Consider the following 14,923-nt stretch of genomic DNA (forward strand, 5'->3'; position numbering starts at 1 on the left):
CGACAAAACTTCATCTAATGTTGCTATGGGTGGCAGTGTCTTCGATTTTTCTACAGAGACCGTGACATCTGTATACCTCGTGATGGTTTTGCACATCTGTTCCACATTGTTGTTACAGAACGAAACAAGTCCCAAAAAGGTGGTGAACGCATGAAAAGAAAAAGCACCACTTCGCTGTCGAGCAATCCAAATGCTGCAACTCGTCTAGGCCTCAGCTCGTGGCAGTTGTGTTCGCAAGGTACTGGGTGTTGTTTTCAATTGCCACTCTTATGCATAATAACGCCTTTTTATTTCATGTAACGCAGCTAGCAGAAATATCACAGCAAATGAAGCTTTGTTGTTACCACCATTAAGGCATATAAACCTTGCTTGTGTTCAATTCAGAAATTAAAATTACTAAGCACTCAGTGGCACCGAGGCGCAACTTGAAGGATTCTAATCTAGTAAAAATTAGGTTTGTTATGACATTTCTTTGACCTGCTCTATGAAATGGGCATATTGTTGCTTTATTTGTAACATGTTTGGCTTTACAGAAACTCCATTTATGCAAGACCTTTTCACTGTCATTTATTTTGATATGACCATGAGCTACAGTGTAATGTATAGCATTTTCAGTCGCTGCAAATATAAACCCCTCATCAGGTTACTGAATTCCTTTCTTTTTTTTTATCAAGGTGATATCACTACCTCGAAAACAGTGGCTTTGCAGCAGTGATTATTTCTACTCCACGTGCTTGCAATGCAGTGGAAGTGAACTTCTGAAACTGCAAGTTCCCAGTTCCTGAAATCTCTTCCTTTCCTTCTTCTCTTCCCTCTGCGCAGAGATGCACCCAGCCGTGGAGGAAGTGAAGATTGAGCCGTACGACTTCTTCATCGATGTGGGAAGCCTGGTGCTGGAGGGACGGGTTCCGTCCCACTCGAGCAAGGGCTATGCCGAGGGCCTGCACTGTCCACCTACCAACCTGGCACAGCCACGCCACCAGTGCGACCCTACATCTGTGCTTGAGGTGTGCTTCGTCCTCATCTCTGCAACACTAGAATGGCAGGGATTGTTTTGACAAATTGGTCCTGAAGCTTTTAATGTGGAATCTAAAGATGCCACCTTCCTATCATGTCACGAAACAGGTTCAGAACCTCTTGTGGAACTCAGGATTGGATGAGAAGTGAAAATGCGACATGTTCTCAGCAGTGTCCACACATGCCCGGAATGGCAGCCTGATATGCTGGAAGTATCATGCAGTGTCTCAGTCACTTTATTTACATAAAAAGAAAACCATTTTCACTGTGAAGGACATGGAGAGTTCTTGCGCTGGCTGCAAGCATAGAGCCAGAATCATCAGACACATGCCAACTAGTGACCCTGTCAATATGCTGATGCTTCAGTAACTGCCATTCACTTCGCACCAGTGCTGCGTTGTGGCCACTTTGGTCAGTGCATGAAGCTTTCCTATAGAACTGTTTAGACACTCCCCCCCCCCGCAAGAAAAGATATCGGATTATGATTGTAGTGATATAATTTTCTTGATTGTTCCATTTATTTTTTACCAAATCAGGGTAATGAAAAGAATTTTAAGGTTACATCTTAATCATGGGCCACAGCTTTAGCCTATGGAACTAGTGAGAAACCTTGCAAGGTAACAAGCGTTTGTATTGCCATGCCAAATGGAGACGCTCTGGCCTTTAGCTGTCTTTAGCTTAGTTCTTGTATTGAAGCAGAGCTGCTCCTGTAGCATTGCATTTTTGTCCTGCAGTGCCAGAGATTCGAGGTGGCCCTGAAGCACATGGGACTGCTGTGGAGGAACAACATCCCCATGTCCGTGGAGGTCCTGCTGTCACCAGACTGCGCCCATTGTAGCACTGTGGACCAGACGAGTGGCATTGATATCTCCTCGGCGCCGGACACGTCGCACCTATTGCTGGAGCAGTGGTTCATTCACATGCTGCCCAGACGGTGAGCACACATGCCCTGCACTGTGCGCAGCCAACTTTAGTAATCTCCGGCACGAATTATTGCTTGCAAAGAAAACGAAACTGTCTTAAGCACAAATTGTTTGGAGGAAGCATTCTGCACATTTGGAGGTGGTGTAATGATTTAATGAATTGAAATGATCTTATTGCGGCCACATTATTGTGGCAGAATTTTAGCCCAGTGGGTGCAACCTTCCAAGCTCTTACCCTTAATGTGTTTACCTTGCCATTTGCAAATGTCTCTTTTGCTACAGTTGTTATGTGCACGGCGTCGTTCCGCAGTTGCTAGTTCTTGCGGTGTGTAGTTTTTTCATATTCGTAACTGTGTACAGCTAAAATATGTTTGTGCAAAAGTCTGTTTCGGACCTCTTGCCAAGGTTTTTACACGAGCTATACATCATTCTTTGACATTTTTTGCTTTCTGTTCCTTAAATTGCTATATAGTAAAATTGCCGAAACTAGCATAATACAAAATAGTGCAGATTTTATATTTTTAATACTTCGAAAAAAGCAACAGCATTTCCAGTGTTGTTGAGTGCCATATTATTCAGTTCAAAATTTCCCACCACTTCTTAATCATTGTTTCTTCTTTCTCTGCATGCTCTGCATATTCACAAAAAATATTTCTCCTGAAGTGTGGCTCTGGCATTAATAATTAATTGTTTGGTTTTGTGCACGCTTATAGTAACAGCTCTTTTCTGCTCATTGTAGGGTTCCAGAAGCAACAGCTGCACCACGAAGCCTGATCCAGGCCATGCGGTCCTACCTTCACTTTTCACAGATCAGTGCCTGGTATAGTCTGTCAGGTGGAAGGAGTCCTCGAAACATCTACTACAGGTGCCTTTCTCTATTCTACCTGTAAATAGCCACTTAATTTCACATATAATGCACAGCAAGATCTATCAGTAATTAGCATATAGTGCAAGGCACACTAATCTTCTATGAATTGGTGCCATTGTATAGAATTCATTGCCATTCAGTTCTGAACAGCTTATTGTGTGAGAATCAAGAAATATGTTGAACCATAGCATATTCATCCTCATTGCTGTTGATCAGAAGGGCCACATATGACAGGAGTGTCTGACTTGTACCTGCTTTTTTACAAATCTGCCTAAATGTATGGTTGTCATCGTTCCTTTATTGCGTACCCCCCCCCCCTCTGGCAGCTGGCTGACCTCATCATTATCCAGCATGTTAAAATAAATGACTGGTTCTTCTGAAATGTTCTGCGTGTCCGTGATTCAACCTGCTGTAAGCCAAAGAAAGCAGTTGTTTCTTCAGTTATTCATGGTTTTCTTGATGCCTGTGTTTAGCTAGTCATTCCCAGTGTCTTTCCTGTGAAGACCATAATGGCGCTTGCATTAAAATTCCATGATCAGGGTTGCTTATTTTTAACCACAGTTGATTAAGCTGTGTGGAAAAAAATTTAAGAAATGGCTTTTATTCATTGGCTTCTACATTTGCATTTAATCATTTGATCCTACTTTGTCTATTAAGGTTCTTGCCAAATTGCATTTCTTTTTTGTTCAAGCAAGAAGAAATGTTTTTTCATTCATTTTCCTTGCACCATGCAGGATATCTGTGCCAGGCGAAGCGTTCTCCAGCAAGTTCCTCTGCAGCCCTCACGTGCACAATTTTCCTGTGGCAAGCCTTGGACGTAGTGCCTCCATCAAGGTATCCGTCAAGTCCGTGCCCCGGTGTCCCAATGGCATTCCGGCAGTTGCCTGTGCCAAGCATCCTACCGTGCCTACCACGCCCTCAGCTCCCAGCAGTGAGCCGTCGGGTGCCCCCATCATCACTGCCCCTGTTCGAGGCCGAAGCATCAGGGATACTGGTGGGATCGTCAAAAACGATGAGTCGACGCCCGCCAAACGCAAGGCCAAGAAGCACAGCAAAGGGGACCTTTCAGCAGACCTGCTGCTGGGAGAGAGCCTTCTTGATCCCCCACAGTCTCTGCAGATGTACCCCAAGCGCTACCAGAGTCCATCGCGATGTGGGAGCCCCAGCGTGGAGGTCCCCGAGCACCTCATGTTCAGAAGCCGAGCCCAGTCTCCGCTGGATCCCAGCGGTGAAGCCCAAGCCGAGCGTAATCGAGGGAGGACTCCGAGAAGACCCGTCATAGAGCGTTTTCTGAAGAAGAGTGGAGAGCCACTGCCCAGTGAGTTGTTCACTTCGTCTGACACTGCCGCTGCCACCTCGAACCGAGGGCAGAGAAAAGAGGAGCCGCTGACAGCTTCCACCTTTTCTTTCTGGCCAAGCCAGCATATCCGGGAGAGAACAACTTTGCTAGCCCCCGAGCAGCAAGCTTCCTTTGTTCCGGTCCCGCATTCGCCGCTTTTGCTCGGCGATTGCAGGGACAATGTCAGTGCAAAAAAACCCGGTGAAAGCAAACCCGTTGACAAATTCGCCCATGCCGCTTCGCCCGAACAGGACTGCATTGGACTGAAGCAAAGTCTGGAGGTCCTGAGCCTGTGTCACATGAGCAAACCTTCTGCCAAACACAAACTGATCTCAAGCAGCTCTAGTGATAGTCCACTTTTACATGTGCAGCAGCAGCAGCAGCAACAGCAGCAACCAGCTGCCAAACCCGACTTGCTTAGGACTTCAGGGCCCAGTGTGAAAGACCGGTGTGTGGAAGGGACAGTTCACAATGGCGAGGTGGTGCATAAGGCCATTGCGAAGGGGAGTGAAGCTAATGGTAGCAAATGTGGTCCCACTGTGGACAGGGAAGAAGCAAGTCATAAGAGAGCATTAGGGCACAGTAAGACATGGAGCGAGGGTCTCTGTGACCTGAAGCTGAAGGATGGAGTGGTTGGAAAAGGCAGCCACATCTTCAGCAACCTCATTCACAAGCACAAAGTGAGGCAGGTGGGTACATGCTGTTGTGAACCTCAGTGCCCTGCTGTCTTTTCTCTAGTATCCTACATTCTTTCTGTACCTGTAGTGGCAGTGCTGCTGTGTAAATGCATAGACTCTCAATTGGGCTTCCTAACTTATTGTGTAATAAAAGTATTGTTATTATTTGTCTCTTTTAGCCCTTTGCTTGTTTGTCTATCTCTATTACTCTGTCATTTTACATGTGTTTAACTTCTCTTGTAATACTGCAGCTCATATTATTATGCTTCTGTTAACATATTGGCAGTGTTAAATACTATATATGCACCTTCTTTCATTGTTAAAATTTTAGTGTGGAAACTTCACACAGCAGTCAAGTGTGATTTAGTTGTTTTTGAGCTTCAGCACTCTTTTCTTCTCTGCTTTAGTTCCTTAACTATGAATTGATTCCCTTCCCCTACAGAACATCCTTAAGTGTTGCAGTCGATGAAGATTGGGCACATTATGCGTCTTCATACTCAACTCTAGGCGGGCAGTTAGCATATTGTACGCCGTCTTAGTAGAGTTACCTAAGCGAGCAGCCGCTTTTGTAAGTTACACAGACGTGTTTTTTGTACATATTTGTTGGAGAAAACACTCTAGTTATGCTGTGAAGCACCATTTAATCTCTTGATTCAAGTGTAGGCTAATTGCTCCAATGTTAAAGTAACCCCTTAAAAGAACATAGTGTGAAGTGAAGCATTATCTTTGAATTGCTGTAGAGGTCAGAATGCAAGTAATGATCAGCTGCCAATAATTCAGAATATAATATTTACTAATTAAGGTGGGGTGAGTCTTTGTTTTGTCAGAAAAATAAATTTTTAGACTATTTGCCCTGCTGATGGAGCATTTCTTCACCTTTCAGAAAATATATTACGAGGGGTGTTCGATAAAGATTTCCTCTGACCCATTTCCTGCAGACGGAGAGCAACGACACTTTGCAGATTTATTAGTCCTTCTCTACATAGGTGCCACCCAGAGACGCACACTTCTCCCAACTTTTTATGCAACTGTAAACACCTCGCTTGTAGATGTCGACAGATTGCTCCAAAAGCCATGTTGTGACTTCAGAAATCAGTCTCATCATCTGGAAAATGCTTGCCCTTCAAATATGACTTTATTGTTGGAAAGAGGTGGAAGTCCGATGGTGCGAGGTCGGGTGAATAAGAGGGATGCGGTAGAATTTCAAAGCCGCAGCAGCGTGCTTCCATCTGGGCAACATGTGAGTTGTGAACTGGGGCATCGTCTTGCAGAAGGGTGACATGCCACGTCTCTTGCTTTTGGTGGCCTCCCGCAATTTCCGCAGCAGTGAAGCATAGTATGCCACAGTAATCGTGGCACCCTTTGCTAGGAAATCCATCAAGACTACTCCATGCTGGTCCCAAAAGACTGTGAGCATGAACTTGCCCGTCGAGGGCTGGGCGCATGCCTTCTTTGGAGGCGGTGCGTCCAAGTGCTTCCATTGCATTGACTGGATTTCAGTCTCCGGATCATAGTGATGGATCCAGCTTCATTCCTGTGTAATCAGTCTGTTGAAAAAGTCCTGGTTTCCATGGCACATGGTCAAAAGAGCCTGGGAGCATTTTACTCGTTCCTGCTTTTGGAAAGCTATGAGCAGCCGGTGAACCCAGCGAGCGGATATCTTATGCATATGAAGTTGGCCCTGAATAATTTTTTCCACAGACCCCACACATTTTGGGCTAGGTCTCGAATGGTTACGCGGCGATTTTCCAAAATGATGGCCTCCACTTACTTGCTAGATGGTGTGTTTATCGATAGCAGAGTGGGGTCGCCCTGCAATCGGAGCAGTTTCCACTGAAGTCCGACCACGTTTGAATTGACGATGCCAGTTCTTCACTACATCATATGATGGGGAACCCTCCCCATAAACCTCTTTTATCTCATCGAACGTCTCCCTTGGAGTTCGGCCTTTTAAGTACAGGAACTTGATGACTGCTCTGTATTTCACGGCATCCATTATCACACCTCACACCTCTTCAGCACCTGTAAAAGAAAGACGGTTATTAGTCCAGAGTTGCACATTGACACGGGACCTATAGTGACTTAAGTCATTATACATGCGCAGTTTCAGCATCCTGCAATAAATAGAAGTGAGTCAGGGGAAATCTTTACTGAATGCCTCTTGTACCTTCGGTATTCACAACTTTAGAGATGCTTTATTAATTCAATTTCAGGGTCACGTCTAGCTTTATTAATCCTCTTTTGTGGTCACGTTTAGCAGTAGCAGAAAGGTGGAAGTTTTAGAAGTTTTTTCATCCCACTTTGTTTTTATTTTTTGGTTGGCAACGTTTTAGTGGAGCATGTTTTTTGCTCTCAGAAAATATACTGCATTTGGCTATTCGTGACTTCAGAAATGCTTTTTTCATCCCTTTCATGGTCATATCGAGTGAAAAGGTGCGAGTTTTCCTATACTTCATCAGCATTTTTCTAAAAACAGTATTTTGGGAGTCTGTGTTCCTTTCCCTCAGGAACTATTAGGCATAAGCAAACAAAATTTTCCCCACATTTTAACCAATGCCTTTTACGTGACTGGTACTAGACCGGAAGGGCTAAGTTCATTTTTATTTTAATGAAAAAAAAAAATTCATGGGGCACAATTTTATTGCACAGAGAAGAGAAAAAAATAGAAATATTTTTTTCTTCACTGCACATACTTTTGATACCTGTTGTGTAGAACAACAGGTTCTGCTTTCGTGCAAAATTTCAGCTCATTGCATTCAGTAGATTTTAAGAAAAAGGTACATTAGTAGGAATAAAAAAAAGGCAAAACTGAAGAATACTTTAACAAAATTTCAGTCCACATTTTAGTGCTGATGCTAGCTGCATCTATTTAGAACATTGAAAGAAAATTTTATAGCCATAGCTTTTATTATACCTTCTCTACAGCCAACTTCCGAAAACCATTCTCAAAGTCTCACCCCACCTTAAACTGTAGCTCCTAAAATACCTTGTTAAAGTACTTGTTTATGTACTATTGATAATAGTTCCAGTTGTCGGTCTTTTTTTTTTTGTTAATGATGCTACTTTAAAAATACAACTAGAAAAGGTTAATTTTTTACCTATTTAATTGATGAAAAGTACTATGTAAACTGCAAATTACAGTATTTTATTTGAAGATGTGCTTTTAAATCAGACATTTTTCTGCATTAATGGTTGTATTATTGTGCACATTATCAATTTACTTTGTACAAATGCATGTCATTGCAGCTGCTATTGGGCAGTTTTTTGCAACAAAATGCTCTTGTGGTCTTGCACATCTTCAGACTACAGTTGTTAGGAGTGAGCGTCATAGACACCAGAAAAGCATGACACTAATGACTGCATAGTTCTGAGGAACATTTCTTTAATGCATGCCATGATCAGTACAGCTTAAACTTTTCAACTTTAACGGTGCAACATGAAAGGAAAGGAATAAATTTTGTGGTGTATTGTAATTGTCGCTGAATAAAGAAGCTGTGGTGTTTTCATGCTGACGCTTGTCTTGCGAAATAAAAATCTCTACATCAGACTTGTCCCCAGAGGCTTCTTAAAATTTGGTGACAGTCGTACTGTTTTCTACATAATAAAACGCCCTGTTCCAATTCGTTTGTGCTTGGCAGAAGGTGCCAAGTTTCTGGATGTTTACAGCAAGTGAAGAAACAGTACTACAAGGAAGCTGGACATGGGAAGTGTGTTGCATGGGCAGATGCATTTTTTGTTAACAAACCATGGAAGTGATATTTTAGATATGGCATGTAGCTAGCATATAGCTTAAGAAACTATGCAAGATTTGGGCATGGAAGGCTTAAGAGAATTTTTTTTTTGGCCACTGCCATAGAATGAAAGGCTTCGTACTTAATGATTACAAGTGAAACTTCCTAGGCCTTGTCAAAAATTCTTCATATGAAACTAATGACTCTGATGTCACTAATCTAGATGTTAGCACCTTTGGTATATGTGGGATTTACTGGCATGTATGGGCCTTAGAACTGCATGCACTGAAAATAGAAAGCAGAGCTGATCAAGAGTCACGGCTATCCTTGCGGAAAAATTGTGCTGCTTGCCCTTGCAGCCCGAATCACGCGAAAAAATTCTGTTGGGCCTGCATTGTTTTACATGCTACTGAAGCCTGGAGCAGGTTTAGCAGTGAAGATGCCACAGTTTCTTTACCACTTTATTGCTACTCTTTATAGAATGGTGCTTCATCGTGAGGGAATTTCCTGGCTTTCGTTTCTTCATTTCTTCCTGCCTGGCTTGTTCAATGGTACAAGGTAAAAGGGAGCAAAGTTCATGCGTGAGTTCACGCTCTGTCATTGGTCTTGCTTCAGATGATGTGCAAATCACGGAATCATCCAGTGCCTACAGCAGCAGAGCGTGCTCAGTTCCGCCGCTCTCTGGACAGTGCCACCTCAATGGTCTTCCATCAGAAGACTGGCCTGCCACTAACTTCTAGTCCTGTAAGTTCCTTATTGTAGCAGTTGAAGGTGAGCTGCAGTTTCCTGGGTGTTGCTGAAAAAATAATAATAAAACCTGCCTGCAAACGCGTTTCCCGGTCATGCTCATGCCGCAGATCACTTGTCCATATTTCCGTTATGCATAGCTTTATCTAATGAGCCTTTTCAGGCTGCATTCAGGTCCTGATCACTTTTTCTGCTTCTGGCACTGCACACTGTTATCTTAGCCTTATCAGGGTGCTTTCATGTTGTGGTCACTTGCCCTGCTTTTGGCTATGCACAATCTCATGAGCCAGATAAGGCTGACAAAGGGAACATTCCTGCATTATACCTTGCAGCACTTCAAATGCAGGGAAGCAGGTGACAGCTGCCTCACAAGAAACTAGCAAAGCAGTCTAGCCAGGTGAAATGAACAAAAAGGCTAAAACACATGAAGATTGCAAAAGATTGTGTGTAATATTTGAAAGACGATGTTTTTATTAAAACTGCACAATCACTGTCTCAGATCTAAAGCCAGCAGTCTTGTTTGTTTAAATCATTCTGTTTATCTTGCAAGAAAAGGTTTGGGTGTTATCTAAATAGTCCAGTTGATAGATTAGAACCAGGGGTGGATTTAAGGGAGTGGGGGTAAATTTTACATAAGAAAATCCCGGTGAACTGCATTTTTTCGAAGGGAAAAAGTCGCAAGAATGCATGTTCAATTAGGACCACCCCCTCAACTGCCGCCTCCAAGATTGACGCATAGATCCGCCCCTGAACAAAAACACACACCAATGTCTCAACCTGGGACATGCATCATTATGTCTAAAGAGTTTCTGATAACAGTGCAGCTTATTCTGTGTAGCTCTTTTCTTTCTTTTATGACTTCGGCTTTCAGCCTGTAAATAGCAAAAATAAGACTAAGGCCACTGCTATAAGGCAGCCTGTCCTGATTATCTGTCCTGCATTTTCATAAAATATTTCAGACTCCACTGCTTTTATATCTGAGCAGTGGGACATTCTCCAAATGCATATATATTTTTGTGTTTTCTTTGTATTTTTATGGCATGTTGCAAATAATGTAGCAAATGCAGTAGCATTGTTTCTTTTAATCATTTTGTTGTAAATGTTTTTTGTTTAGATTCTGTGTTAAAAAGTTGTTTCCTGGTTAACTAGAATGGCCACATATTATGGCCCCTGTCACAGCAGGCACATTGCGTTGTTGTAAATCTTTACACTTCATTTATATATTGATTCCGGCTGTTAAAATTGGGTTTTTGTCTGGATACAAAGTTCGTTAACTTACCTATGCTTTTGAGCTTACCATTCTGGTTATTTGTTTGTTTGGTCAGATGGAGTGTGGAGTGCTGATAATGTTCAACATGTAGCATATTAAAAAATGCTTTTAACAGCCACACTGACTCTCCATGCCTTGCTTTCTAAGCTGCAGTCACAATAATTGCTTTGCACTGATTTTTTTTTTTTTTCAGGCTCCTCTTCGAAAATCTGGAGCCAGTTTTGATTTTGACAGCAGCCTGACTTCTGTGTCTGCAATTAAGAGGTCAGTATTTTGGGGGTTTTTTTTGCAGTACTTTTCAGTATGATAGAAAGCACCCAGCTATTAGTTAACAAACAGGTATTCTCTAGGTGTACTATTGAAGCTCGCTTCTTAATTTTTACAGAGCAGCTGTCTTTAATTGTCGGCCTCACGGCACTTTATGTAGTTGAATGCAGGCTCTTGGGAAATGTTATTCTGCTCAACTGCAGCGTCATTTATAGGTTCCAAGGGCACCCCTAGTGGTGTTATCTGGGGTGGCTATTGACTCCGGAACATAAACCTCTTGTTTCACTATCACGTAAAGCTCCAGTGTTCTGCCTTGCCTGATGACTTCAGTGCACCTGTTGTATGTCCTGCATGGTTAATTTTTGCAGTGCCTTCCTTTTCAACATACTGACAAGTATAATAAAGCACGACTTGTATTTACTAGTTGACCTCCTGTTCTTTGGTGACAGAACCTTTAAAATCTAAGTTATGGCATAAAAATAGGTGTTAGGATGTGCTAACCCTGCATTTATTTCATGATTTTTGTTTTACTCATCTCTTCAACCAGCACTCTTGGGAGTTACAAGGTTTAGAAACGGGGCTCACTGCATGCTGCTGCAGTGAACTGTGCTATGCTGCAATGAACTTGTGTCTGCATGCATGAACCAGGTGGAAGTGCAGTATATTTGTATAATTCCATAAAGCAGACGTTTTCATGCTGCTGCATAAACAGTTAAAACCTTCACAAGAAGTAGAATTCGCGGGGAGGGGTGCATGGTGCTTGCTATTCTTTTGCATCCTTGAGAGGTTAGGTTTTTATGTGTGCTTTCTTATTTCTCCATTTTTGTAACACATGAATAGAGTTGCTGAGCAGCTTGTCACATGTGTGTCCTTTGTTGTTTTTAGGGCATTGTTTGAGAAGGAACCTGAGGAAGAGGAAGCATCACCGGAGGAAATCATCAGCTCAAGTGCACCTGCATCCACCACTACTAGCAGCCTCATTGTTAACTTTGAAGTGCGTCTCTACACTATTTGGCTTGCAGTGTAGTGCATGGAGAGCACACAGACAGCATCACATGCTTACTGGAGTAAATTGCAGGCGCTGCATAGTTTTACAAGAAAAGAAGAGAAACCAGAAAAGACGTTCAACAGTGTTAGGCGCACATTACCAACTGAAGTAAAGGGAAACGTAAGGATAATGGAATGATCACTTGATTACAAGAGGCAAGTTATAGTACAGCATGTTTTATCGAAACAGCTGCGTCGGGAGCATGTTGAGTCTGTCATGACAACTCGGCACACTTTTGCAGATGCATAGTCGTGATAAAACATCTGCGCCACAGCCCCAAATCACTTGCGGGCGCCTTGTGGATTGTGCCACTTGCATCATATTGTAAGAAAGTGTGCTTCCAAGCAGTCATACGTATCTTCTGCTCTTACTGCCCTGATTAAGAAGCTGCGTCTCCTTCTTGCTGAGAGCCACCAATGGTATGCTGATGCCATGCTCCCTCCTGTCCCGACGTCATTCTGAAGGCTTCACTAATTTCCCTTTTCAAATTTTTATTCGATTTGGCAAGATGGTTGTTTGTTGAAACCTTGCCTCGCAAAGCCTTTTGCTGAGATCAGTCTCAGATCCATCCTTCCTGCGTCGCTTCTCTTCTTTTCGTGTAAAACCGTGTAGCGTCTGCAGTTTACTCCAGTGTTAAGCCAACTAGCCCGAACACAAACTATACTGATTGTCACATGTTTATTTTGCTCAAGGGCATGCATTGTGGTGCAGTGGTTCCTCTTGTGATCCCTTTGCCTGTCTGAACTAGTTTAGCTCACATTAATGACGAGAAGTTTTGAGTATGTTTGCTATGCAGATGTCATGGAACGAGGCCGTCATATATGGTCAAAGAATTGTGCAGGTCACGATCTGAAAAGATATGACTGGACTGGTGATGGATTTTAAAGGAAATTGTTTTTTGTTTCTCAAAGAGCGAGTTGTTTATCCGATGACCTCTTTTCTCACACTATGTATTGCTTCACAGACTTTTTGGCAGGCAGTTGGTGCTTGCGTCATGTATATATTGTCCCTGGTGCTCTTTGGTGAAAAAAAAGCAGTTTTCTGGGCATACACAATTTTCGACATTCATACTTACAGCCTTACCTTTACTTACAGCCTTACCTTTAAGGCCAAGATATATCTAGCTCATTAGTTAAACATTCTGTCATGAATATAAGAAAGTGGGGCTGGGATGTGTATGCGGTTTGCACTAAGGGTTTTCATTGAATACGAGGTTCAGCTGTGGTGGTCTGAGTTGCATGTCTGGTCGCAGAGCGTATACCTGCCAAGTAATGTAAGCTCCCTCTCAAATACAGCATCAGTCACCTGGTGCAAATGTAAACTCTGCCTCAGAATTTGTACTACATAATGCTGATGTCAAAGTGATCCAAGTTCTTCCATGTTGTTACTACGAATATAAATTGTGCTGGAAAGTGTGGTTGGGGTTAATAGTCATCACCATGCGACTTGGCCCCACAGTGTGTACTGAGCACGAGTAACTGCAGTTAATTTGCTAGACATGGAAGAAGCAGAATCAGCACGTGGAATCAACTCATATCCATGATTGCGTTGTTACAACCAGAATCTTTTTATACCTTTTCTCTGGGCATGAAACCTCTTCACCTCATTTGAATTAGTTTCACATGCAGCTTGGAGTGACCATGCTCTGGTACTGTGATTTCCTGAGCACAGCCTACTATTTCTGTGGACAAGGCATAGTACACAGACATGCTGTGCGTATGCTGCAGTGTGCACGCTTATGCACATGGGCATGCATAGCCCGGGCTCCAGGCTGTATGTGCATTGGATTTTTGCTTTCTGTCTATTTGAGTTTAGCCAGCTGATCAAACTCTCTCTCTGCCATGTAGGCAGCCAGCAGGACAGTGGTTAGCTGCTCTTGTTGGTGGTGGCACCTGTTGTATGGCCGATTTTGTCTATGTATGAAACTTTTGAGGGAAGTTTTGGGACCTGTAGAAAGCTATCAAACGACCCTGCTACAACTTGGAAAAGCATTTACCTCCACTAACTTCCAGCCGCACTTCCTTCTCTTGGTGCACAGGAGTCTGTCCTGAATGGCCGGCTGGAGCCAGTGAGCACTGTGCAGGGCTTTGTGGCCGAGATTGGGGCGAGCGGATCTTTTTGCCCCAGGCACATCACGCTGCCAGTGACTGTCTTCTTCTACTCGCTGCAGGACATTGACAAAGTCGTCTCACCTTATTTGGTAAGGCTATTGTTGTGCCCACTCAGTGTCGCTTGCTTTTGCTTGCTGTTTGCTATGAGTTTCAGCCAAGAGGTGACAAACTAAATAGGCCGTGAGTTGTGGGAAACTTGTGGGTTACCCATCATGGGAAGTTGACGTTTAGTCGGGCATGCGGTTGCTTTTCTTTGACTTCTTTAACAACTATTTTATTTTCTAAATAAAGGTATTCTTACCTTGCATTGCTAAGGGTTTTCAGTGTGTAATGTAAAAGAAAGCATTTCTTGTGTTTTGAAGGGGGAAACAGGTTTTTTTCACTCTGATCATAACAGAAATCATTTCTTGAGTTTTAAAGAAAAGGTTTATTGAAGCCAGAGCGAAATTTGCAGTGAAGCTGAAATTCGGCCTTTTCCGATATAGTCCGGCAAGGTGCACCGACATTTTTATCATTAGTGCCTATGAAATAGGCGCTTGATTTCCGTGAGAAAAGAGTTTTGAATTGTGCTTTCCAGAGGCAGTACGAACAATGCTAATTCCCACTTCTTCATTCTTGCAGGGTCATATTAACCTTGGCATGAAAGGTTACCATGTTCCAAAGACGGGAACAATTCAAGTGGTGAGTTTCTAGCAGTTTGATACAGAGCTTCATGTCTGCAAGGTGTGTTGTCTTTATTTTTTAGTGATTTTCCTTTCCCAAAATTTTGCATCTGTTCCTGTCCTGTCACTATGTTATGGCTTTTCCAGCAGTAAGGCTAATGTAATGTCGCTGTTAATAGTTTCAAAGGGAGCTTTCATACTTCTATGCCAGGAGTTTTACATATAGCATGTTACCTTTCCTTCGCACTCTATTGTGCTTTCTT

General features: G+C 42.8%; 1 protein-coding gene across 2 annotated transcripts in view; it reads left to right on the top strand.

Moving 5' to 3' along the window:
- Positions 1-14,923, top strand: part of atos (atos homolog atossa) — a 99,987-nt gene that overhangs the window by 83,602 nt on the left and 1,462 nt on the right. Inside the window, exons 4-13 of one of the 2 annotated variants that reach the window (XM_077627232.1) lie at positions 119-238; positions 823-1,007; positions 1,752-1,951; positions 2,680-2,805; positions 3,543-4,836; positions 9,171-9,299; positions 10,766-10,836; positions 11,725-11,833; positions 13,926-14,087; positions 14,620-14,679. In XM_077627232.1, the coding sequence (XP_077483358.1) occupies positions 119-238; positions 823-1,007; positions 1,752-1,951; positions 2,680-2,805; positions 3,543-4,836; positions 9,171-9,299; positions 10,766-10,836; positions 11,725-11,833; positions 13,926-14,087; positions 14,620-14,679 (2,456 nt within the window). The remainder of the gene's footprint in view (positions 1-118; positions 239-822; positions 1,008-1,751; positions 1,952-2,679; positions 2,806-3,542; positions 4,837-9,170; positions 9,300-10,765; positions 10,837-11,724; positions 11,834-13,925; positions 14,088-14,619; positions 14,680-14,923) is intronic. The other variant, XM_077627233.1, reaches the window with a different exon arrangement.

This window comes from Amblyomma americanum, chromosome 6 (assembly GCF_052857255.1).
Source record: "Amblyomma americanum isolate KBUSLIRL-KWMA chromosome 6, ASM5285725v1, whole genome shotgun sequence".
Taxonomy (NCBI): domain Eukaryota; kingdom Metazoa; phylum Arthropoda; class Arachnida; order Ixodida; family Ixodidae; genus Amblyomma; species Amblyomma americanum.